We start from the raw sequence: 25,221 nt of genomic DNA, 5'->3' as shown, positions 1-25,221 counted from the left end.
GAGCCCATCGTGTACTTGAGGTTCACTCTTAGTGGTGTGCGTTCTGTGGGTTTGGAGAGATGTATAATGACCGGCACCCACCACTACGGTATCTTACAGAGTAGCTGCCCTTGAAGTCTTCTGTGCTGCGCCCATTCATCCCTCCTCCCCCGCACCCCTGCAACCATGGACCCGTCACCACCTCCATGGTTGTGCCTTCGCCAGAGAGTCCTGTCGCTGGAATCACGCAGGACGTAGCCCTCTCAGACTGGCTTCTGTCACTCAGCGATCCGCACTCACAGTCCCTCTGTCTTCTCATGGCATGATGGCTCGTTTCCTCTTAGCGCTGAACACTCCCCCATTGACTGGATGGACAGTTCCCGTATCCATCCACCCGCTGAAGAGCAGTTATGCACGAAGGGTTCCAAGGGTTGGCAGTTACGCATAAAGCTGCCTCGAGCATTGTGTGCAGGGTTTTGTGTGGACGTGTGCGCTCATCTCCTTTGGGGAAACATCAGGGAGCGTGATTGCTGGGTCGTATGGGAAGAGCACGTTCCGTTTTGTGAGAGACCACCGAATTGCCTTCCAGGGTGGCTGCCCCGTCTGCTTCCCCAGCAGCCGTGAATGAGAGCTCCGGTCGCTCCACGTCCTCCCCAGCCCTTGCTGGTGTCCGTGTTCTAGACTGTGGCCATTCTCGTAGGTTTGCAGTCAAGTTCATCTCCCCAAGGACCTATGATGTGGAGCAGCTTTACGTATTGGCCATCTGTATGTCTCTCTGTTCAGGTCTTTTGTCCATTTTTAAAAGATTGTGTTTTAATGTTGAGTTTTGAGAGTTCTTTATATATCATAGATAACTGTCCTTTATCAGATGTGTCTTTTGCAAATGTTTCCTCCCAGTCTGTGGCTTATCTTCTCACTCTCCAGACATGGTCTTTCACGGAACAGAAGTTTTACATTTTAACAAAGTCCAGCTTATCAGTTCTTTTTTCTTGGATTATACCTTTGGTGCTGTATCTAAAGAGTCATCCTCCTATCCAGGGTCCCCTAGGATTTCTCCTGTGGTGTCTTCTAGAAGTTTTAAAGTTTTGCATTCTACATTTAGTCTGTGATCCATTGTGAGTTAATTGTGAAGAGGGTAAGGTCTGTGTTAGATTCACTTTTTGCGTGTGGACGTTCCGTTGTTCCAGCCCTATTTGTTGAAGAGACGATCTTTGTTCCATTGATTGCCTTGCTCCTTTGACAAGGATCCGTTAACTATGTTTGTGTGGCTCTATTTCTGGGCTCTCTGTTCTGTTATATTGATCTATTTGTCTGTTCCTTCTCCAATACCACACTGTCTTGATCACTGTTGCTTTATAGTGACTCCTGAAGTTGGATAGTGTCGGTCCTTTGTTCTTTTCTAACCTGTACACAATGTTTGTTCAACTTTGTTCTTTTCCAACTTTGTGTTGGCTGTTTTGGGTCTTTTGCCTCTCACATAAACTTTAGAATCAGTTTTCAATATCCACAAAATAACTTGGTGGGATTTTGACTGGGATTGTGCTGAATCTACAGATCAAGGTGGGAAGAACTGACATTTTGACAATATTGAGTCTTTCTATCCATGAACATGGACTATCCCTGCATTTAGTTAGCTTTTTGATTTATTTCAGCAGAGTTTTGTAGTTTTTCTCATATAGATAGGTATTGTACATGTATTTGTTATATTTATGCTTAAATAATTTGTTTGTGGGAATGCTAATGTAAATGGTATTGTGCTTTTAATTTCAAATTCTGCTTGTTCATTACTGGTATATAGGAAAGTGATTGAATTTTGTACATTAACCTTGTGTCCTACAACCTTGCTATACTCACTTAGTAGTTCCAGGAGGGTTGTTTTTTGTTTTGTTTTGTTTTTGCCAATTCTTTTGAATTTGCTGCAGAGATAATCATGTCATCTATAAACAGACAGTTTTATATTTTTCTTCCCAATCTGTGTACTTTTATTTCCTGTTCTTGCCTTATTGCATTAGCAAGAACCTCTAGCACGACGTTGAAAAGGACTGGTGAGAGACATCCTTACCTTGTACCTGATCTTAGTGTGAAGGCTTCAAGTTTCTCACCATTAAATGTGATATGAGCTGTAGGGGTATTTTGTAGATATTCTTCATCAGATGGAGGAAATTCTGTCTTATTCCTAGTTTACTGAGAGTTTTTACCATGAATGAGTGTTGGATTTTGTCAAATGCTCTTTCTTCATCTATTAATATGATTTTGTGATTCTTTTTAGTTAGTGTGTTGATGAGATGGATTCCATTAATTGATTTTTGAATGTTGAACCAGCCTTACATATCTAGGATAAATTCCACTTGGTTATGGCTGGCCTGTTCGCTGAGAGGGAAACTGTCCTCAACCAGGCAAGTCCCCTGATGCCTTAATCCAAGGGGAGTGTGGCCCAACAAGAGGGGCCCCCACTGGCCAAAGGTGTCACCCACTGTATTCCCATGAGGGTGCCTTTCTAAACTCTCAGAGCATGGCATGGGCATTTGCTTTTTGGAGAGATCTGGTTTCCTGCCCACGACAGCTGGGCGAGCGCCTTAGTGCAGCAGGTGCCAGAAGGTCTGCGGGGAGGTGACCCCATCCTCCACTCACAGAGCCTGTAACTGGAGAATGGACCGGTGATGTTAGGGCCAAGGCATTTGGAGGCTTACTCCCAATGGGAACCATGAGGAATTCATGGAGAGGAGGGAGGTGCCTGTGCATCGCCGGGGTCCCTGAGCCTGCCCTTGGAACACGCTATTGTCGTTCAGCCCAGGACATCAATGGCTATGGCCTCTTGCATTCTAAATTAATCTGGAAAACTTCTAGCTGCCTGGGAGGAAGGGCAGTGGTGGGCATATCTATGTTTAAATTTGGGGACACCTGAGTCAGGACAGCAGGGCCACTAACATGGAGGCTGGTGAGAGTCCGGTTTCCTAATCTTAGAGCATCTCCCTGAGTGCATGCTCAGGCTCCAGGAACTTCTGATATGAAGGGACCATCATAGCAGCTACTGTCCTGGTGGACAGCACTGTCTGTCTTTGAGCATCAAGTAGCCACTGTCTTCCCAGAGCCTGTGGTCCTCCTGGAAGGTCCCGCTGCTCCCTAGCACGGAGGCCAGGCTATTGTTCCAATGAGGCTGCTGTCTGCACTGCACTTGGTTCTTCCCACGTCCCATCTGCAGGGGTCTTACCTGCAAGGGATGGGGGAGCCCCAGCTGGCTGGTGGTGCTGCCGACAGGGTGGGAAGTCAGGGCCATGCAGAGCGGAGATGCCCACCACTGCCCCGAGTGGACCAGCCCTGGAGGGTACCCAAAGTGCATGTCCTCATGTGGGTGGCTTCTGTCTCTACTGTTTTCACTTTTTGTTCTCAAAGAGCTCTTTGCAAGATAGAATTTGCCTTAGGAAGTTGGGGTTTGGCATTGCTTCCCTCTGCTCTGACCTGCGCCCCCACCACCACACATATTCACATACATTCTTGCACACAGTCACGGGCTTGCTTACCACCTTCCTCAGGACACCCACTCATCAGCAGCCCCAGAAGAGGGTCTCCCCCCATGTAATTCTCACCTTGGAGATAGACCACACCCAGACTGTAGGTGGGGGTCTTGAGAGAAAAGGCTTTGGGTTGGGGCCTTTGGCTGGACTGTGGCCCCGAAGTCCCAGCTCCAGCTGGTAAAGTGGGCATGCGTACAGGAAATCACCAAAGTATGGGTCTGTCCTTGAATTTGTGTTTGCCCCACACTGTGTCCAGCAGTGACTGCACTCCCTGGACTGAGAGGTAGGCCCTGCCCTCTGTCCCCAGCACCTGACCCTCTTGGCCCAAGATCGTCAGGCTGCTGGTGGCCCGTGCATGCCCAGGAAGCATGCCTCCTCCACGCTACTCCCGAGGCTCAGGCAGGTCCAGGTCAAGTCAGGCCCTGCTGGGTCCCAGGACCAGCATCATGGAGAGCAGGGCCTGTGTGCCCCCCACAGCAGCCTCTGGTCCCATTGGAAGGACAAGAGATGAGGGAGAACACTGGGCCCCATGGCTGGGTCCCCAGTCTAGACTCAAGCCACCTCCACGTGGTGGGAGGACACGGGGGAGGAGGGCAAATCATGGGCTCCTGAGAGTGAACCAATGGGGCCTGGGACTCTGAGGGGTATTTGAGAGGAAGGTGGGGCCACCCAGTGTGAGCATCTGTTGGTGAAGGAACCACAGGTCTCCCTAGTGGCTCGTCCGCCACATGACCCCTCTGCAGGTCAGGGTGGCTATGGCAGCCCAGCATGGACACGGCGGGAGGGGACACCGAGGAAGCCCCTGACAAAGCTGGGGCACCCGGGTGGGATTTGCTGTATTACGAGTGTGAGCACAGGCCCGGAACCACAAGGACGGATCCTCCAAGAAACACCCCCCATTCTGATTTTCTGCCCCTGGGGGGTTACTTAGTTTCCAGGCGGGTTGGTAATGTTGGTACAGTGCAGGGAACTGCGGGGTGGACGGCTTCTCTCTTCTGTAACAGAGTGGTGGTGTTAAGGCTAACACCCCGGGCAGGGGGCCTTCCCTGGGGCTGGAGCCCGGCTCCCGCTGTCTGAGGGCGGGGAAGTGGGTCATGCGGTGAGGAGGGGGTGCAGGCCCCGGCACCGGCGGCAGCTGCCGTGCTCAGCCACATCCTTGCCCCCTCTGTCCCCCTGATGGGACGGTTCCTGTTGCGTCCTCTGGGGGCCCGTGAGCCCATGGGGGGGGGGCAGCAGCTTGTGGCCACATGTCCTGACCCAGAGTGGTATTTGGAGAAGCAAGGCAGGTGCCAGGCAGGTGGGGAGCCCCTCGTGACTCAGTGTCCCCCCGGCACCCTGCCTGCTTGGTTCCCCCAGGCACGCCCTCACTGGGGGTCTTCATCCTCTTTGCAGAAAGCCTGGGCACGGAGGTGGGGCTCCTGCAGCTGCTTGGAGAGCCCCCACCCCCGCAGGTCATGCAGGTGGACGACCCCGACATCGGGCCAGCCTTCGTCTTTGGCCCGGATGCCAACAGCGGCCAGGTGGCCCGGTACCACTTCCCCAGCCCGTTCTTCCGTGACTTCTCGCTGCACTTCCACGTCCGGCCTGCCACCGAGGACGCGGGGGTGCTGTTTGCCATCACGGACGCGGCCCAGGCGGTGGTGTCCGTGGGCGTGAGGCTGTCGGGCGTGCGTGATGGGCACCAGCACATCCAGCTCCTGTACACCGAGCCTGGTGCCACGCGGACCCACACGGCCGCCAGCTTCCGTCTGCCTGCCTTCACCGGCCAGTGGACGCGCTTCGCCCTCAGCGTGGACGGCGCGACCGTGGCGCTGTTTGTGGACTGCGAGTTGTTCCAGAGGGTGCCCTTGGTGCGCTCCCTGCGGGGCCTGGAGCTGGAGCCTGGCGCCGGCCTCTTCGTGGCCCAGGCCGGAGGAGCAGATCCTGACAAGTTCCAGGTAACCTGGAGGCCACTGTGCTCTGGGGGGACCGGCCCTGGGGGGGGGTCCGTCTGGCCATGGGGGACAAGGACGATAGCTGCCTCCTGTCCTGCCTCGTGCCGCCGTCTCCCGGGGGAGGGCCGCCCCCGGGCAGAGCCATCAGTCCCCCTGGAGCCCGGCCCTGGGGGTCCCGGCTCCGTCGGGCTCCCGCATGTCACCTACTGCCCCTTTGATGCCCCCAGCCCAGGAGGCCCCTTGGGACCACCTTCCTGCCTGGACACCCATCCCTGCCATGACAAGAGCCCCCCACCCCCTTTGCGTGATGCCGGCAGTGACCCTGGGGCCCCACCGGGGTGGGCAGGGTCCGTGTCCAGGCCCACGTGACTCGTGCACAATGAAAACAGGGATTTCAAGACAGTAACAGCAGAGCGTAGCACTGAGCATGGGCTGTCCTGGGGCGGGCTGCACCCCGTGGAGGCCGCATACCCGCTGGGCCGGGCCGGGGTTCACAGCACCCGCCCACATCAGGCCTGCTGGTTATCCTCGTCACCGAACCATGCAGCCGTGGCTCGGAGTGGCAGGGGCAAAGTGCCCCGGGGACCCTGGCACGCGCTGTCCCCACCTGTCCTCAGGGAAGTCCCCTCCCTCTGCACCTGGCCTTGGCCTTCCCAGAGCCTGAGGGGTGGGGGGGGGTCTTTCTCCCGGGCCCTGGGCCTCCCACCCTCCGCGGACGCTGATTCACGAGCCCCAGCCCTGCCCCTGGAGCGGCCCACAGCTAGAACGCCCCCACGCCTGGTCAGACAGGGTCCCTGTGTGCACCCGAGGGGGCAGTGTCCCCGGGACAGAAAGTTAATTATTGCCCAGACAAAGGCCGCCTGATGGACGTTGTTCTAAGTCCTGGTGACTTGGGGGCTGAAAGCTGACCTTTCACCTCTGGCAGGAACTTTAACCCTTGGGGTCTGGGAACCAGCAGGACTTTGATACCAAACTGGGCCTCTTTGTGTTTTGGCTTGATCTTCAAACATGATTAACTGGAAGGAAGCCCGCCGAGGGAGGGGCTGTGTCCACGGGCGGCTTGCTGAGGGGCATGCCCCGCAGCTGCAGATGGAAAAGCACCCCAGACATTCCCTGCGTCTTTTCTTTCTTTCTTTCTTTTTAAGATGTATTTATTTGAGAGAAAGAGCACAAGTGGGGGAGGGTCAGAGGCAGAAGCAGACTCCCCTCTGAGCAGGGAGCCCGACCCGGGGCTCCATCCCAGGACCCCGGGATCCTGACCCGAGCTGGAGGCAGACGCGTCACCGCCCGAGCCGCCCGGGTGCCCGCTCCCCGCGTCTGTAACACTTCAGCAGAAGGGCTGCCTGTGAGCTGGTGGGGACGGGGTCGCCCGTGTCCCGTGTGCTGGAGGTCACCACCGTCGTGGACGAGGACGCCCAGCGCCTCCTCCCTGGGCCTCGTCAGGCTGTGTGTCATGTGAGCAGAACGCAGTCGCCCGTCGGAACAAGCAGACGGCGTCTGGGTGTTTTAACATGCATGTCTTGGCTGTTAGTGTAGACAGACTTTAATTTTTTCACATGATTTTTGACTGAACTTCTTCTTTGGTGACTGGCCTGCTTATGGTCTTTGCATTTTTGTTTTGTTGGGTTCATCCATTTCTTACTGATTTATATAAGCTCTTTATATATGAAAGAAACTGGACCTTTGTTTTGTCCACTGTAAATTTTATCTCCCAATTTGCCTTTTGCCTTTTTATCGTGTTACTTTTTTGCTTAAACCATTGAGATATTTAAGTGTTTCCGTGGAAGATGCCCATGGTGGGTAACATGGTGGCCAAGCCTCTGAGGGTAGGGAAGACAGGAACGGAGTGAGGTGTTGGCTCCCCCGTTGGCACTGAGCTGCGGCCTGCCTGCCCTGGGCAGCTGCTTGACTTGAGCTGACTTCACTTGGGCCACGTCCACCTGAGCCAAGAGCGGTCTGGCTCCTCGAGTCCCCGCACACTGGAGGCTTCAGGAATTTCTGTGTGGGTGTTGGATCAGACTCCAGCCAGCGGAGGGAAGAAGCCTGGAGGACAGAAGACAGATCAGTTTAGTGCAGGGCTTTGCAGACTTTCTGAATTGAGGTTCCCGGGGAAGAGTCCCCCTCGTCATGGGATTTGTAAGATTTGGCAGAAGTGAGTTCAGGGCTCAGGATGCCGGGAGGAAGTATCCCCTCCGGCCCCTCCCGATGGGGTGCCCCGGGCTCGCAGAGCCTTTGTTGTCTCTGGCTGGAAACACTGCTCCTTGCAGGATTACTCTCCTTGAGTCAAACGTGAGAGGGAGCGTCTCCTGGGAAATCACACCTTCCATCCAGGTACTGCGGCACTTGGCTCAAGTGCTCTTACTCAGTGGTCTGGGGCCTTCTTACTGTTTTTAACTATTTCAAAAGCTCTCGGGCCGCATTTCCCTTGACGGACCCCCTCTGTTGAAGAGCCTCGCTCTCCCGATCACCATGGGCTTGCATCTCTGTGCGCACCCTTCCTCATGGCCTCGGGCTCTCCGGCCGCTGGTGGCGGCTTCGGCCCACGGACGGCCCACAAACACCCCCCGCGCTGTGCGGGGCGGACGTGGCCCTGCCCTCCCGGAGACTGCGGCCCTGCGGTGGCACCTCGCACGGAACCATCACTTTGTTCGACAGTGAACCTGCGACAGGTGGTGAGTGTCCTTGGCACGTGGCCGTGTGGGCCACGTTACCGTGGACATCCTCGCCCGGTCCACCGAAGCCGGGAGGTTGCCCGCCAGCCACGGGCAGGCTGGATGCCGGGGACAGCACGGAGCAGGCTGGGCACGTGTCGTCAGAGACCCGGGGCCCCCAGCCCGGCGCCCAGACCCGCCTCTTCGGACCGAGGGAGAGCGGGGGTGCTGCGGTCACACCCGCCCCCACTGACACCCGATCCCACACGCACTCCCGCCCCCTTTTACTCACCTGAAGTGACGTCACGCACCGGGAGGAAGGCCGAGGCTCGAGGCCACGGCACTGCTGCGATTTCCTGCTTTCCCGGGGGACAGACAGGGCCGCCGTTGTCTCCAATGGAAAAACTTGCCCGGATGTGACCCTGCAAGAAGGAACCGCGAGGAAGCCAGATGCTCTTATGCCAACAGTCAAGGCTTGACGCAAGCAGGTGGTCAGAAGCCATGGGAGCAAGGAGCATGAGGAAACGGGGTGGGGGGGCAGCCCCAGCTGTGGCTGCGGTAGGTGACCGGGGACCAGGCTGACCCGGGGTGGGGGCAGCCGAGGACGGAACAGCTGAGCGGGGGCAGGGGTGAGTCAGGCCCGGGAGCGCTGCGTGTCATGCCCCCCATATAGGCTCACTCAACCCCACCCGCAGCCAGGACACGGCCCTTCCTGGGTCAGAAGCCACCCCGCAGAATCCTGCGGCCCTGGGAGTCGGGGTCCCAGGGAGGCACCCAACACCAGTGACCTCAGACTGGCTTGTGCAGCACAGAGTTCTCATCGTCTCCACAGCTACGCCTTGTGGCCCACAGCATGGCAGCATGGGGCATATTTTAAACGGCCTTTGTCAACAAAGTGCAAAGTCTCCAGATTTCACAACGTTTGCTTCTGAGCCTGACCAATATTTGCAGTGGGTCTTATGACTTGCACAACTGACGTCTTCCCCACTAAATGTGTCCATGGGGAGCTGCGGCACCCCGAGCCAGCGCGCCCTGCTCTCCTTCTGCGCGGGCATCCTGGGGAGACCCTCAGGGCCCGCGCTGGTGCTGGGCCAGGTCTGTCGGAAGCTCAGAACCTCGAGGGACAGGGTCTGGGGGGACCGTCACGGCGGGACGTCTAGCCCCCTGACCCCACCTGCTAGGAACGCCCACGCCCTCCCCTCATCGCTGCCACCCCCAGGGGCACCCATGCTGCCCTGTGGAGAGCTCGACCTTCTAGAATGTAACATCTGCCCTGTGCTGTCCCTGCGTCTTCAAACTTTGTGATCCATGTCACCTGGGCCACCCTGTCCTCCTCCAACAGGGACCACGATGCTGCTGCTGACCCCTGAGTTGACCCCTGCATTTGTAAGTCCAGGATGGCCTGTGTTTCCTGTGGGTGATGGTGCCCCCAGGAACCTGGACGTGGAGGGCACCTGTGTGTGTGGCCCTTGCTCCTGGTCTGCACACACGTGCTCATGGGCACACCCTGCTCACACACACACGTGCACTCATTCACACACATGCTCTCACCTCACGCACATACGTGCTCACATGAACACGCATGCTCTCATTGCACGCACATGTGCGCTCACATGCACACAGGTGCAGACTTGTCCACGTGCACACGTGCACACACGCGCTCACATGCACACATGTGCTCTCACCATACGCACACGTGTGCTTACATGCACACTCACTACATGCACACGTGCGCTCACATGCACACAGGTGCAGACTTGTCCACGTGCACACGTGCACACACACGTTCACATGCACACAGGTGCTCACATGCACACACACTCTCACTACATGCACACGTGTGCTCACATGAACACAGGTGCAGACTTGTCCACATGCACACGTGCACACACGCGCTCACATGCACACGTGTGCTCTCATCGTATGCACACGTGTGCTCACATGCACACTCACTACATGCACACGTGCGCTCACATGCACATAGGTGTAGACTTGTCCACATGCACACGTGCACACACGTGCTCACATGCACACACACTCTCACTACATGCACACGTGCGCTCACATGAACACAGATGCAGACTTGTCCACATGCACACGCCTGCATTTGACTGCTTCCCGCCTGTGTCCTCAGCCGCCTCCTTCCCCTGCGAGTTGGGGCACTGGCCCAGCCGCAAGTGCGCTGGGAAAATGAGGACCTCATGGTAATTGTGGGGCGACAGGCGCCTTCCTCCCCGCAAGTCCCGCCTAGGTCCCTGGGTCCAGCCATCCTCATTGGCTTCCCAGGAGCAGGGGTATGTGCATGAACGAGCACGCGTGTGCAGATCACACACACGTAAACACAGATGCACACACACACGTGCACGCCTGTGCATATCACGCATATCCATGTGCACGTGTGACACACTCCGAGACGGGACGCAGCCCCACAGGCCTCACTGTCAACAGCTGGGGGTGGAGGGAGCAGGTAGAGTCAGGCAGAACTGGCCCCCGAGATGCAAGTCCTCCCAGGTAGGGATCCAGGAGTGCTTCCTGGAGGAGGCGGCCTTGGGAAGCAAGTGGAGCCCTCAGGCTGGGCTCAGCTGGGGACACGGTGGGCTGTTTCTGGTTTGTTGTCGCAGCAGGCTGGTCAGGGTGTCGAGGGTCAGCTGATGAAGGGAGTCTGAAGGTCATTTGGAGGAATAAACTGAATAACGTAGGTGGGGCCAGCGCACGGCTCGCAGACACCCCCTGAATGACATTCCGGTGTGCATAGCGCTGGGCTTGGCCACGCTCAGCCCTCCGTGTCCTGCGGGGGTCGACTCCAGCACGACGCACCGCGGTCGGGACAGACATGGGAGTGCTCACCAGCCGGCCCCTGACCCAGGGCTTTCTATCACCGCAGTGGTTCAGACGCACCTCTCAGACTGACCAAGTACAGCTTCTATCTGGGAGAAATGCACCAGCGTACGTCCCCGGGAGTTAAAATGTTACGTGATAAACAAAGAAAACACTGGAAAACACATGTGTGGACACTCACCATTTCCCGGCAGGGGAACCTTGCAGCAAGTGGCCTGAGAGGCCCGGTGGCTCAGCCTGGAAGGCGTGTCCAGGGGAGCACCCCTCCGGCTCCACCTGGGCGGCCTGAGCTGCCCGCGTCCTGGGGCACACCTGCTGGTTTCCGGTCATGGCCTCCGGCGGACCCCAAAGTAGCCAGGGCCACACACAGCTCCCCCTCCGCTGTCACCACCTCCTGAGGTCCCGGCCCCCGTCGTCTGGGGGAGATGCGTATACTGGTGATCCTCGGGGCCGGTGGTGCCTGCTTCACGCAGCGCTCTCCGGGAGCGCGCCTCCATTCCAGGTCCCCTCACACGGGTGCTTTTGGAGCCTCAGGGGGAGCGACCTGAGCACCATCCACTCTCTGAGACGGCCTTGTCCTGCACCTTCTCGCGCCGCTCCGTGTCCCTGCTGAGATCTCCCCCGGCGGTGCCGGGCTCCGCGCTGAGTGCCGGCCTGCTGCACCACCTGCCTCGGGACCGACGGTGACCCCTCTCTCCCTCTGCCTTTAGGGGATGATCGCGGAGCTGAGGGTGCGCGGGGACCCCCACGTGAGCCCCCTGCACTGTCTGGAGGAGGACGATGAGGACAGTGGCGGGGTGAGTGACGGGGTTCCCTTCCCAACCCCACCCACCCTTCCCCGAGGGCGGAGGGCCCAGGGCGCATGCTTGCTGGGAACCCCGAAGTGGTGGGACTGGAAAGGTCTCCTCTGAAAAATGCCGTTTGGGTACCAAGAACCTGGGACCACGTTTTCATTTACCCATAACATCAAAAGAACATTTCCTGCCTAGAACTTTCCTCTTAAAAACTCATACCGAATCCAGAGCGTTAAAAACGGTCCCTAGAAGAGCCAGTTGGGTGCCATGGTCGCTGGTAGTCACCGTGGCCGGATGCGCGTGTGTGCGTGTGTGTGAAAGCGTGCATGTGCGTGTGTGCGTGCATGGGGCCGGTGTTCCCAGGGAGAATCCAGAGCGGAAAATGCCTTGGTGACCCCACGGCCGTGAACAGAGTGAGGCCGTCAGCCGTGTGTGCGAGCAGCGTGGGATGAAAGGACAGGTCACATGTCCCGTGGCTGTGGGCCACTCTGTTCAGCGCCGTCAGGCCGTCCACCCGCGGCCTCCGTGTTGACAGACCGTGCCTAGAGCCCCCTGTGCAGGGCCTCTGTCCTCTGGCTGTTTCCCAGCACGGTGTACCCGGAACGGGACGACAAGTCGAGAAAAGGAACGTGTTCACGGTTCTGCGTGGGTCTGACGGGCGTGCCCGCCGGCGGCCAGACTGACCCCCACACGGGGATGCCGTTTGGTCACGGCTCCCTCCTTCCCTGCACGCCCTCAGGTGTCTGGAGACTTCGGGAGCGGGCTGGAGGAGACCCAGGAGCCTCTCAGGGAGCAGTCGGTGAGTGCTGTGAAGCCGAGGCTGCCCTCCTGGGGTCGTGGTGGGGGCCACCCGCCCGGGACCCCGTCCAGCAGTGGGGCCGCGTGAGCGCACCCGCGGGAGACTTGCGTGGGCTCCCTGGGACCTGAGGACACATTCCCAGCTGGACGCCGGAACCCTGGGACTCAGGTGGCCCCTCCAGGAGATGTGCCCTCTTATCTCTGTCATGAGGGATTTAAAATAAGGTTTCTGATTCTAAAGGCTCCCTGAGTCTCTGGGGTGACCTCGTTCTGTTTACGCCTCTGCGTTAGCTTGTAGGGGCCTCAAAGTGCTAATGGTGGGTATTACGGCGAGGAAGGTTCCGGAGGCTGAGTCAGAGCTCACCCGGCTCCCCCGCCTGAATAATGCGCGGGAGGGAAACGGCGGCCTTTTTCCCTTTGCACGAACCTGTTGCCTCTGCCCTTTCCCCCAGCCCACCTCCCGTTGCCCCGTCCCAGGGCTTGCACACTGAGGGGCCGGGACAGTCAGGGTGCCAAGCTCCACCCACACAGGGGGCTCTGGAGACCCCCTGGTCTTGCACCGGCCGAAGCAGCGCTGGGAGGGCGCCCGGCGGGCCCCTAGGACATGACATCCTTGCGTGGTGCCCGTGATGGCCCCTGCCCGTGTCAGATGGCCTCTGGGTTCCTCGCAGATGGGGGCTGGATTTGGACAGTCGCCTCTTCACCCACCGAGCTCCCGTCTCCCCAGGGTTCCCTGGCACAAACCAGAGCCTCGGGATGCAGAGCCCCCACAGAAATGGGGGTCCGAGTTCTGCCACGGCCGCGGCATGAAGCGCCAGGGCTTTGCGGCCTCTCTTGGTGGGCTAGAGGAGCCGAGAACCAGAGCGGGTCACGCACGTTCGCCCTCCGCCCCATAGCCTGCTGCACTGGAGCTGGGAAGCCCCGCCCGTCCAGGCTCCGGTTTGGGAAACCTGGCCCGCCGGCCGCGGTGGTGGCTTCCCTGAGCACAGAGGACTGGCCCACAGCCGGCGCAGGGTAGGCAGGCCGGCCCAGGGCACGCGCGGCATCCAGGGTCTCCCCACCTGCTGTCCATGGCCAGGCCTGCGCCTCCGCGTTCTCGTGCTCAGAGGCTGTGGTGTGTCGGGTGGCCTGCCAGGGCTCAGGGGTCCCAGGGCACCTCCCCCGCATCAGTGGGGCCCTGGCTGCAGGGGGAGGCCTGGTGTCCAGCCCTCAGGCTGGCTTCCCAGGAATGACGGTCACCGAGGGCCTTGACCTGCGCAGTCAGCAGGGAGCTCATGCCAAATGTGGGTCTGGCGGTTGCAGGAAGCCTCCTGACTGCGTAGTTGAACATGTGCGTGCTGGTGCCCACATCCTTGAGGCTCCAGTGGGTCTGGGGGACCCGGAAGACGGGGTTGCAGAGCAGGGCTGCCTGATCTCCTCAAGGGTGGGTGTCAGTCACCCGGCCTTGGCCGTGAAGTGCCGGGTCGTGGCCCCCGCCGAGGACAAGTCGCAGCCCCACGCTGTCTGTGCGGTGAAATGCTGGCCGCTCCTGCCCCCCCCAGGCATCTGTGAGGCCCCCCCAGGCGGGTCCCTGACCTCGGGGAGGAGCCGCGGCCCTTGAGTGTCAGTGAGGGGCTGTCCTGGGGCCTGAGCGAGCGGGGCGGGTGCCCGCGCCTCCCTGGCACACAGGAAGACCTCCAGCTCGGGGTGTTCGGTGGGGGGACCCTGTCCCCACGGGCTGTTTAGGAGAAAAGAGCTGTGGGGTCCCTGGCACATCTCCCTAGGATGAAGCCCCTGGTGTTTCGTTCCCATCTTTCTGTAAGAATCTGTGAAGATCTTATCTTACAAACCACCTAACCTGGCAGATCGGCCGCGCACACACGCACAGGACATCCGCGTTTGCTGAATAATGGAGCCCTTTCTCCCACTCTCACCTTGCCAGGGTCCATCGCCCAAACCCAGCCTCCCCGAGGCTCCCCCGGTCACTTCTCCGCCCTTGGCTGCAGGCAGGGATGTGGAAGACTCCAGAACTGAAGAAATTGAGGAAGAAACCACGGTGTCTTCCTTGGGAGGTAAAACTATTCGGCGGCGTGCACGGGCCACGAGGGGCTCTGTCCGTCGGGGACACGCGCAAAGCGGGGGGAGTGGTCAGCGCCCACCTGGCCCCCTGTGGCCCCAGCAGAGTCAGCTCGGAGCTGCTGCTGGGCCTGGCCTTGTCTTCACGGTTCGTTTCTTGTGTTGCTGTTGCTGGTGGGGGTTTGTGGGGCTGTCCCGAAGGTGCTGCAGGCTCGCTAGGAGGACACGAGGGTTGGCTTTGAAGGGGCACAAATCGTTGGACAGGTCGGCATTTGGGGTTGGGGACTTCCCCCGGTGGCTGTGGGGGTCTGCTGGCCGGGGTGGGGGTGGGGCTGCAGGTGTGGACCGGCCGGAGGCCAGGCCGCCGAGCCGCAGGTGCGCTGAGAATGTCCCCCGTCTGTTGCTGCTAAAGGATCACCACGAATGTGGCTCCTTGGGAGGCACCTGCGTCTTCCCTCGTGGTCCCAGGGCTGTGTCCTCTCCTGGAGGTCCCCGCGGAGGACCCGCTGCCTGCTCATTGGCAGAACTCAGGTCCCCGCAGCTGTGGGATGGAGGTTCCCCAGGGATCAGTCCTAGGTTCTAGAGGCAGCCCACGTTCCTCTGTTCCCAGCCACCCATGCATCTTCCAAGCCAATCACGGCAGGTGGAGTCCTCCTCATGCTTTGAATCTCCCGAACCTCCCCTCCTGTCTACCTCTACGGTTCTGGGGCCTCGAGTGATTATTGGGTTGTACCCCAATAATCCAGATTAATCTCCCTACCTGTAAGTCAGCCACTCAGTAACCTCTAAGTTACACCTCCAGAGTGCTCTCACAGCAGTGCTAGATTCGTGTCTGATGGGGCGAGCAGGGGCCAGCAAGCTTAGGGAGACGTTTTTAGGGTTCTGCCTTCCACACTTACATCAAGGTTGCAGAAAAGTATGTAGACTTTTTTTTTTATTTTAGAGAAAAGCATTTACTGGTTTCAAAAAATTACTGAATTAATACATGCTCAGTGCAGCTTAGAAACTTAGAGACTTGGCGGGTGGTCCCCCAGGACCCTGCCATTCACGTTCTGTGTGCCCGTCCTCTAAGGACCTGGTGCTGGTGGTGTTGGTTACAAACCTGCTTCCCGAGGCTGCAGCCAAGCCGGGCAAGGTTGGCAGAGAGTCCGGCCCCTCGGGGTCCCAAGTGAGGGACTCACCCCCCGCCCCGGGCCACAGGGTCCACTCCACCCCAGCCTCACTGTGCTCTCAGTCCAGGGCCAGAGCCCTGATGGGGCCTGGGGTCACTTGCTGTTTTTGTTTCTAGTACGATCAGCATACGTTTAAAACGTGCATCTGATAGGTTTTGACCTGTGTGTCGCCTGTGAAAGTATCACGAGGAAGGCGTGACCGCGTGCACCAGCCCCAGATGGGCGTCTCGCGCTCTGCAGTCCCTCCGTGCTGCCCCCACCCCCGTCCCCAGTGACACCTGATCTTTCTGTTGCTGCGGACGCAGGCGTTTTCTAGAACGTTACGTATGTGGAATCACACACCCAGTGCCCGTTGGTCTGGACATTGGCTCGGCAGTCCTGAGCTCCATCCTGTTGTGATTTGCACTGATGGTTCGGGTGGTCTCCACGTGTGGACGGACCCGGAGCTGTCTGTCCGCTCAGCCGCTGGTGGACACTTGCGTCGCTTCCACTTTGGGGCTGTCGTAGCGGGAGATGCTGTGGGCTTCCCGGGCAGGCCCCTGCGGGGACACCTGCTCCCGTTTGTCCCAGTCAGCACCTCGGGGTGAACGGCTGGGCCACAGACACGTGTGCGTTTCACGATTGAAGAAACTGCCTACTCTTTTCCAAGGTAGCTGCTCCGGACGCCCTTGCCCGCCGCTCCTGGGCGGCGCTGGGCGTGGCCACTCTCCCTCGCAACCGTCCCAGCAGGTGCACGGGGCGGCCCCTGCTGTTGTCACCAGCCTGTCCCCGGTGACTGGCACTGTTGAGCAGCTTTCCACGTGCTTATGTGCCATTCACGCGTTGTCTTCGTGAAGAATCCGTTCCGATCTTAACGGGCTGCGTGTGTTCCCGACCCCGAGGGTTGGGAGGTCTTCATGCTCGGGATGGCACGCCTTTGTCAGGCCTATGTTCTGCAAATATTTTCTCAGTCTGTGGTTTATCTTTTCATTTTGTTAATAGTGTCGATAGAAGAGCAGAATGGGTTAGTTTTTTAATTTTGATGAAACTCCAATTCATTCATTTATGGATCTCACCTCTCTTGTCATGGCCGAAAAGAGTCACAAAGGTTTTCTGACGTGTTCTGGTAGCGTCACGGTTCCAGGTTTTGCATTTTGCTCTATGATCCACTTTGAGTCCAGTTTGGTATTTGGCAAAGTACGGTTCTCCGCTCCCCTCCCTCCCCTCCCTCCCCTCCCCTTTATTAGAAAGACCTTCCATTCTCCTGCTGAGCTGAGTCTGTGCCTTTGTTGGAAGTCAGCTGCCCGTATGTGTGAGCGCCGGTTTCTGGACTCCGGTGCTGTTCCGTGAGTCCATCTGACTATCCGGACAACACCACCACACCGTCCTGATTCCTGTAGCTTTGTAAATAAGTCTTGGAATGAGGTTGTGTGAGTCCTCCAAATTTGCTCTTTGGGAAGCTGCTTTGGTTTTCTATGTCCTTTGCATTTTCTTATGCATTTTAGACTCGGTTTCTCAGTTTCTGTGAGGACGGCCAGCTGGAGCTTTGGCTGGATGTCTCCGGCGCCGCCGCCAGTCCCGGGGGAGGCATGGGCAGCCTAGCAGCACCGAGTCTTCCAAACACAGCTTCTCTCCTTTGCTTTCTTTCAGCAAGATTTTGCTGTTTAAATGTTCGCCGAGGCAGAGATTTTAAATTTGCCCTAAATCATGCTAGTATTTGGAATACGGGCCTGAGAGGTTTGCACCCCATGCCATCCACCGTGGGGAAGGGGCCGGGCTGCCCTCCCGCACCGACTTGAGACTCGCGGTGGATCCCCGGTGGGCGGTGTCCGACTGCGAGTCAGCTGGGCAGAGGGGCATTCCAGGAGGCACTGGTGGGGTGGTTCAGGGCTGTGGTCAAGGCAGTGGCCAGCACCCCACACCGTGGAGCGCGGACACGGCTCCGATTCATTCTGGATGCAGGACAGGGTCCTGCACAGCTGTGCGGGGCGGGGAGGTGGGTACAGCCCCGGACAGTGTGAGCGCCCGTCCCTGGTTACCTAAAGGGCCTCAGATCCCACGCGGTCTCCATGCGCCGCCCGCGACACGGCCCAGCGAGGGGAGGGAGATTCCTCCCAACCTCCCTCAGCAAACGGGCCTCACTGCCGCGTGAGCCCCGGGTCTGCAAACCGCTTGGCAGTGCCCATCCCAGTGGCTGAAGGATTGGGGGAGCAGCCTTAGTGCACCCCCCAAATTCCTTGTTGGTCACGAAGGGGAAGGTGCCCATCCTGGCCCCCGTCCTGGGATGACCAGGGCAAGCCGGCGGCCAGTATTTCGGGCGCCTGTGCTCTGTGGTTCCTTGTCTGCGTTGTCTTGTTGCCCCGAAGCCCTGTGGGAACATCCGCAGCTCCGGGCCCTGCAGAGGCAGGCCAGTGGCTGATTTGGCCGCACTCGGCCCACGGGCAGGACACTTCCTGGGGTCCTGGAACCTCCACCCTCAACCGTCCCCAGGAAGAAGCTACAGAGGACGGCGTTGGGCCAATGGAGACACTTGAACCTGAGCTGTGTGTTCAGTCACCGTATATAACAGCACAGAATATCCCGAGTGTGGCCATCTGGCGTCAGAAAGTGTCCTCGCTCTTGGGGGACATGTGGTATTCTGGAGGGAGGGCTGTGATGAATGCAGCAAACTTCAGGGGTTCGGTGAGAGAAGGAACGACGTGTGTGCACATGTGTGCTTGTCCGAGCGTGTGTCCATGTGCATATGTGTATGTGCACGTACACGTGTGCATCTACACGTGTGCATGTGTGTGCGTGTGTACGTGTGCATGTGTGTATACATGTGAGCGTTGCTGTGTGCATGCGTGTGTGCAGGTGCGTGTGTGCATTGAGCGTGCACGTGTGCGTGTGTGTACATGTGAGCGTGTGTGTGCATGTGTGTGCATGTGTGTGCGTGTGTACATGTGAGCGTGTGCATGTGTAAATGTGAGCGTGTACATGTGTGTGCATGTGTATATGTGAGCGTGTACAAGTGTGCGTACATGTGTACGTGTGAGCGTGTATGTGTGCGTTTGTGTGTGTGCGTGTGTGCATGTGAGCGTGTATGTGTGTGTGTGCGTGTGTACATGTGAGCGTGTATGTGTGTGGACGTGTGGACGTGTGGACGTGAGCGTGTACGTGTGTGCGTGTGGACGTGTGTGTGTACATGTGAGCGTGTATGTGTGTGCGTGTGTGCATGTGAGCGTGTACGTGTGTGTGCATGTGAGCGTGTACGTGTGTGTGCATGTGTGTGCGTGTGAGCGTGTACATGTGAGCGTGCACCTGTGCGTGCGTGTGTACATGTGTGTGCATATGTACATGTTAGCGTGTGCGTGCATGTACATGTGTGCTTGTGTGTCATGTGAGCGTGTACATGTGTGCGTGCGTGCGTGCACGTGTCGGGGGACATGGCTGGGCTCCAAGCTGGCTGAGTCCTGGGACTGTAGGCAGCCTGGGGTTGGGCGGTGAGCCCAGGGTGCAGCCTGGGTCATGCTCCGGGGTATGACAGCCGCCTCTGCCTCCCCCAGCTCGGACCCTCCCCGGCTTGGATGCGGTCACCATAGAGAGTGTTCGGAGCGTTGGCGGCGGCCTGGAAGAGGTGAGGCCCCCTCCCCTGACCCCAGGGCGGTCAGTGCTTCTAGTCCACTCACGGGTGACCTGGGTACAGCTCCTGGGGCTGCACCCCTTCCTCTGGGCTCCTCCTGGGCCCGCACCCGGGGGGCACCAGCAGCCCTGAGCAGCACTAGGAGCCTGTGGCTGGCCCTGTTGGCGCCAGGACCCGCTGTGTGTCCTGTGCATGTCCCCTGGGACTCGGGAGGGTGCAGCCGCGGGACCCCCAGCCTGTGCCCTCACCTCTTTGTCCCCAGGGTCATGCAGTGCAGAGTCCCGATGCACGGTCTATACCCGGGCCGCAGGGCCCCCCTGGCCCCCCAGGGCCTCCAGGGAAGGATGGTGCCCCCGGAAGGGACGGTGAGCCGGTGAGTCCACCTTCCCGGGGCCGGGCTGGGGTGAGGGGCTTGGGCAGGAGGGGGCAGGTGGGATTGTGGTAGAGCAGCAGTTCCCAGGATGGAGACCTCGGGACGGCCCTGACCACGAGGCTGCATCCTCCCCGCTCCGGGAGGCGGAGGGTGGTCAGCGGTCAGGGAGGCTGCCGGCAGGGCCAGCCCGCGCGGTGGGAGGGAGGATCTCCATCTCCATCCCCGGCTCCTCCGCGGGGCTTGGAGAGCAGGGCTCTGGGCCCGTGTTCCGATCGGGGTGGGGAAAATGGGTGTAGCTTTCTGTCACTAACGGTTCTCTCGCACGTTCCAGGGGGATCCCGGTGAAGATGGGAGACCGGTAAGTTGGCTTTTCTTCCAGAGTCAGGTTTATCTGTCACATTTGTGCGAGACCCTCAGGCTTTTTACCTTGTGACACTCCGTCAACTCAACTCAGCACAGAGATTTCAAAATGAACCCATTTTGGAAAATGCAGCTTAACTTTTGCTAAGAAAATACAAGTCGAACTGTTGATAGAAAAATGCAAAGTTATGTGGACGCTTCTCCGGCGGCTTCTTCCAGGGCTCGGCTGTCTGTCCTGGCCGCGTGTCTTTGGTGGTGTGGGTGGCGACGGCACAAAGCTGTGTCCTCCCTGACCGAGCTGCTGGTCTTTGTCCTCCAGGGCGACCCTGGGCCGCAGGGCTTCCCCGGGACCCCGGGAGATGCGGGCCCCAAGGGCGAGAAGGTGAGCCTCTGAGCTGTCTGGGCCGCAGGCTGTGCGCGTTACATTCTCCAGCCCTGGCTGCATCGGGGGCCACACACCCTGATGTAACTGTGACTTATATCCCCAGGGGGACCCTGGGGTTGGGCCAAGAGGACCCCCAGGACCCCAAGGGCCTCCAGGGCCACCAGGACCCTCCTTCAGACATGACAAGCTGGTGAGTTGAGCCTGCGGCCTCTTCCAGCACGGGGCCCACCCACTGCCCCAGGACAAGGGACCCCCTTCCCGACTTGGCTCCCAGCGCCTCCTGCTTCAGACTCACCTGACTTGCCAAGAGGGTTTCCGGGCCCATGAGTCGGCTCCTGCCTTCCGGGCTGCAGGGCTGACCTCAGGCGCGGGGCGGGGGCCGGGTGGGGGGGCCTGAGCTCCCAGTGACACGTCTTGGGCTCTTTCCCTCAGACCTTCATTGACATGGAGGGGTCCGGGTTCGGCGGTGACCTGGAGAGCCTCCGAGTGAGTGTCCCTGGGTCCTGCTGGCTCCATGTGCTTGTGGTGGGGGTGGCACTGATGCCCAAGGGGATCCTGTGGGGGTGGGGGCCGAGCCTCGGCAGGTGCTGGGTGCCGTAATCACCTTGTGTTTCTCCATGTCCAGGGCCCCAGAGGCTTCCCCGGCCCCCCGGGACCCCCAGGCGTCCCAGGCCTGCCTGGAGAGCCAGGCCGCTTTGGGATGAACAGCTCAGACGTCCCAGGACCTGCAGGCCTTCCTGGTGTGCCTGGGCGGGACGGGCCCCCTGGGCTTCCTGGCACCCCGGTAAGGCCTACCTCCTGCCCCTCCTGCCCTTGTCCCCATCTAGGCTCGGCCTGGACTGGGGGGCAAACACCAAGCCCCACCCCTACTCCCCGAATCCTCATAGGGAGGGGGCTCAGAACCCTGCGGCTCCCTGCTCCCAGCTATTGCAGTTGGGCCACGTGAGCCAGGTGCGCATAATGTGGTGTTTGCTCGGCAGCAAGCTCCGGACATACGATTCAGCACACGTGGCGTCTTCCCGTGGGTGGCACGCCGCTCTGTGTGGGTGACCAGCCCCTCACCCTCCCCTCTTTGATCAACTCAAACAAAAGTAGAGGAAAGGAAAGAAATATAAAAACTGAGCGGAGCTGTCTGCACCCTGTGAGCGTGAGCAGGGTCTCTGGTGAGCCGCGACTCTGGCCCGTCCAGGGAACATTCCGGTGGCCTGGATTCTCAGGAACTGCACACGCCCAGATAATCGTCCGTTAACCCATAAATCTTTCTCAGCAACTGCATTCCATCTGGTCCACACTCTGCTTTTTTCTCCCCCAGGGTCCGCCGGGTCCTCCAGGAAAAGACGGAGGACCAGGGAAGATGGGCCAGAAAGGCAGCCCTGTAAGTCTGGGGGGCCAGCTGCAGTGCCACGTGCAGGCGGGGGGGCGCGGCCAGGTGACCTCCGCGCACGGGAAAAGCCACCAAGGCAGCGACACGGAGGGTGCGGCCACCCTCCGCCAAAGCCACCAGGGTCTGATCAGGGGGGCCAGCGGTGTCCGGAGTTGGCTGAGAACTACACAAAAATTCAGGAGTCCGTGACCAGTGTTTCTTCACGGTGACGAGCGCACTCGGGGATTTTGTGTAATACTGACACTTGATTTGGAAGTTTCGTCTCAAGTTTTAATTCTGGTTACAGCTGGGGTCTGTGGTTTCTAGGATGGGGATGTGGGCCGTCCTGTGCGATCCTTCCGGGCTGCGTGGGGCTGAACAGGGGCACGCGGTCCGGGAACCCACTGTGCCCAGGGCCCTCCCCGTGGGGATAGCTGGGCTAGAGGGGCTCTCCCGCTGGGGGCATCGGCAGCCGGTCGGTCCCACCCCCGAGCCTCGGATCCCCCCTGGAACGGAGTGGGGGCGGCAATAGCCCACATGTGTGCTGGGCCGCGAGGAGACCCCCAGAGCTCTAGACGCGCGTCCCCCTGGGAGCGGCATGCAGGCATCCGGCTCCCGCGACAGGACGAGATCAGCACCAGGGACAAACAGTGGCCTCGTGGGTCGGGATAAAATGAGCGAAACCGTTTGCTTTTCCTTCACTGGCTGCATGTCGTTTGCTTTGAGTGACTGTTGTCTCTTTTGTGCAGGGTGAAGTGGGCGCCCCAGGACCTAAGGTACGGACAAGACAACCTGGCTGTCAACTGAGTGGGAAACTGGAAAAAATAAATATAAAAGAGCAGCCCAGGTGGAGATTCCAGAGCACTAATGCTTACATAGAAGCTTTACAAAGATCGAACATTATTAGCTGAGCTTTTTTGATGTGACCAAAAGGCACTAAGATTAAAACCAAGAAAGTAAAATTTAAGATTTCCCTAAAATTAGCCCTCAGGTCAAGGGGGTGGTAATATGTCAAAACTGCTGAATATTTGTTAAACGAGACCGTACGTGGGTGAGCACCAGCCACAGGGGCAGCTCCCGGAGGGCCCGGGGCCCCAGCCCTCGGGGGGCTGCCTCTGAGGCCTGTGGGAAGCGGTGAGGGGACCCCAGCCCGCTGCAGGGGCCTTCCAGGGGGCGTGCCGCATGCGTGACAGGGCAGGTCACTCTTCTGCCCTGGCTGTGGGCCAGCAGAGCCCGTGTCCCTCACAGCCAGGAGAAAACCGTGGTCCCTGCATTGGCAGATGAGGGGAGGTGGTGTCGGGTGGGGCTGGGCCAGGTGGCGTGGATCCGGCCTCAGGACCGACCCTGCGCTGAGCCCAGCCCTGTGCAGGAGGGTCTCCCTGTCTCGGATCCCCATGCCCCTGGCCTGCTCACTCGCCGGCCGGCACCTGGCCTTGGGACCCTCAGGCCCTCCTGCTCTCCACCACCCCCAGAAGCGCTCTGAGCCCCCATCTGCCTCCCCCCTCGCTGCACAGGGCGCCCTCCCCTCGCTCGCCCGCCACAGTGTGTCCGCACCCTCCTCTGCCAGGAGCCGAGCGCTCTGTGCACATCTTGCACCAGACCTGGAGGGAACGTCTCAGGCCCGTGCTTTGGGGGTCTCCCTCTGTTGTTTCATTTTTATTTTTATTTTTATTTTTCTGACTCAGCAAAGTAGTTTATTTCTTGCTCAGCCAGCGTCCTGGGCAGATATTCAGTCAGTGACTCCCTTTCCTTGCTGTTATTCGGGGCCCTCGGCTCCTTCCGTCTTGCGCTCTACCGCCCGTGGGTCACAGAGTGGCACGCATTGCTTCCGTTCACGTGACGTGGGAGAAACCGTGGCAGTACAGCCATGCCCAGGTTGGCGGGGGATGCGGAGAACAGCGGCTTCTGGTAGGGAGCCAGGGGTCTCTTTCCTATACACCCACCCCTCGTGGTTCCGTTTGTAAAGTGGATACAGTCATCTCTTAAAGTCAGAGGAAGAACAGGTGCTATTGGGTTTGCTACGCAGAACCTCATTTTTCGTTGGCTTTTCAGATTTGTTAAAAAGCCTACAAGGAGAGTGGGTGCACAGGGGATGCAGTGGCTTCTCAGGGCTTAGCCACAAGTGGGGACATCCTCTCTCCCCACCTGTGCAGGGAAGGCAGGGTGACCCTGGGCCTGTTGGCGCTCCTGGGGAGAATGGCTTGGCAGGAGCCCCCGGACCAGCTGGCCCACCAGGGCCCCCCGGGCCCCCCGGACCACCAGGACCAGGACTTGCTGCGGGGTTTGTGAGTACAAATTGCTGCCGTCCCCCAGGCAAACCCCAGGCAAACCCCAGGCACCCCACACCGACTGGCGGTCTCCCCAGCCCCGTGGTGGAGCCGGCGTCCCAGCCCCATCAAGCCCCCAGTCCCAGCCCCGTCCAGCCCTGTCCTAGCCCCCATCCCAGCCCCCAACCCGGCCCTTGTCCCAGCCCCCATCCAGCCCCCCCGTCCCAGCCCCCGCCCAGCCCCCGCCCAGCCCCCTGTCCCTGCCCCCGTCCCAGCCCCCGTCCAGCCCCGTCCCTGCCCTGTCACACCCACATCCCAGCCCCCCCGTCCAAGGCCCCATCCAGCCCCCCCATCCTAGCCCCCGCCCAGCCCCTGTCCAGCCCCCTCCCTGCCCCTGTCCCGCCCCCTCCCTGCCCCTGTCCCAGCCCCTGTCCAGCCCCCATCCAGCCCCCGTCCAGCCCCCCCATCCCAGCCTCCATCCCACCCCCCCGTCCCAGCCCCCGTCCCAGCCCCCGTCTGAGCCCCCGTCTGAGCCCCCGTCTGAGCCATGAGCTCACCGAACGCAGGGTGTTTATGGCCCTGCCTAACTCCTGTCCGTGTCAGTGCCCAGATGGTACCACGCGGTGGACCCGTGGGTGGTGGGAAGGAGCAGCCGTCCGTTTTCTTAAGCGGTCATTGCTCAGGGCCCGTGTCCAGTGCGTGCTGGGGGAAGGCTGCTCCCCGGGACAAAAGCAGAAACCAAACACCGTCAGACAGCCAGGCTCCCAGCAGGTGCTCAGCCCACAAGTAAATTACCTACACTCAGGAGGGCTGCCCGGGCCCAGTAGGGTCCCTGCTTCTTATCCTCGGGCCAAGGACGCCTGCTTGCGGGTGACCTCGGCCCCCGGAGCCCGCTCCGTTCAGCCAGGGCCGAGTCTGCACCAGTGGCCGGCTCGAGGAGGGGTCTCTTCCCGTGACACCGGCCCAGGTGCCCCTCCTGTGCTCTCCGCAGGATGACATGGAAGGCTCCGGGAGACCCTTCTGGTCGACGGCTCAAGGAGCCAGTGGGTCGCAGGTACTGCCCTCGCGGGGCTCGCTCTGCTCTCGGGGAGGGGGCGTCCCTGGGACCAGCCCCCCAGTGGGGACCAGCAAGGCCG

The 25,221-nt window shown here is 59.7% G+C and overlaps 1 protein-coding gene and 1 long non-coding RNA gene across 13 annotated transcripts in view; one reads left to right on the top strand and one right to left on the bottom strand.

Moving 5' to 3' along the window:
- Positions 1-25,221, top strand: part of COL18A1 (collagen type XVIII alpha 1 chain) — an 89,394-nt gene that overhangs the window by 46,415 nt on the left and 17,758 nt on the right. For all 12 annotated transcript variants that reach the window (XM_064577823.1, XM_064577815.1, XM_064577803.1 and 9 more), the window contains 15 exons: positions 4,887-5,431; positions 11,628-11,714; positions 12,451-12,510; positions 14,431-14,560; positions 19,261-19,331; positions 19,600-19,710; positions 20,042-20,068; positions 20,390-20,452; positions 20,559-20,645; positions 20,888-20,941; positions 21,081-21,239; positions 21,768-21,830; positions 22,568-22,594; positions 23,972-24,103; positions 25,077-25,139. In XM_064577823.1, the coding sequence (XP_064433893.1) occupies positions 4,887-5,431; positions 11,628-11,714; positions 12,451-12,510; positions 14,431-14,560; positions 19,261-19,331; positions 19,600-19,710; positions 20,042-20,068; positions 20,390-20,452; positions 20,559-20,645; positions 20,888-20,941; positions 21,081-21,239; positions 21,768-21,830; positions 22,568-22,594; positions 23,972-24,103; positions 25,077-25,139 (1,679 nt within the window). The remainder of the gene's footprint in view (positions 1-4,886; positions 5,432-11,627; positions 11,715-12,450; positions 12,511-14,430; positions 14,561-19,260; positions 19,332-19,599; positions 19,711-20,041; positions 20,069-20,389; positions 20,453-20,558; positions 20,646-20,887; positions 20,942-21,080; positions 21,240-21,767; positions 21,831-22,567; positions 22,595-23,971; positions 24,104-25,076; positions 25,140-25,221) is intronic.
- LOC135362514 (uncharacterized) lies at positions 7,353-11,235 on the bottom strand. Its single transcript, XR_010407316.1, has 3 exons — positions 11,099-11,235; positions 8,372-8,501; positions 7,353-7,471 (listed from the first exon to the last, which is right to left on the bottom strand). It is a non-coding gene; the product is annotated as an uncharacterized LOC135362514 (long non-coding RNA).

Source organism: Mirounga angustirostris, unplaced genomic scaffold (genome assembly GCF_029215605.1).
Source record: "Mirounga angustirostris isolate CCGP_5_RB_7025 unplaced genomic scaffold, mMirAng1.0.hap1 SCAF_1, whole genome shotgun sequence".
NCBI lineage: Eukaryota > Metazoa > Chordata > Mammalia > Carnivora > Phocidae > Mirounga > Mirounga angustirostris.
This window is presented reverse-complemented; position numbering and strand designations above follow the sequence as displayed.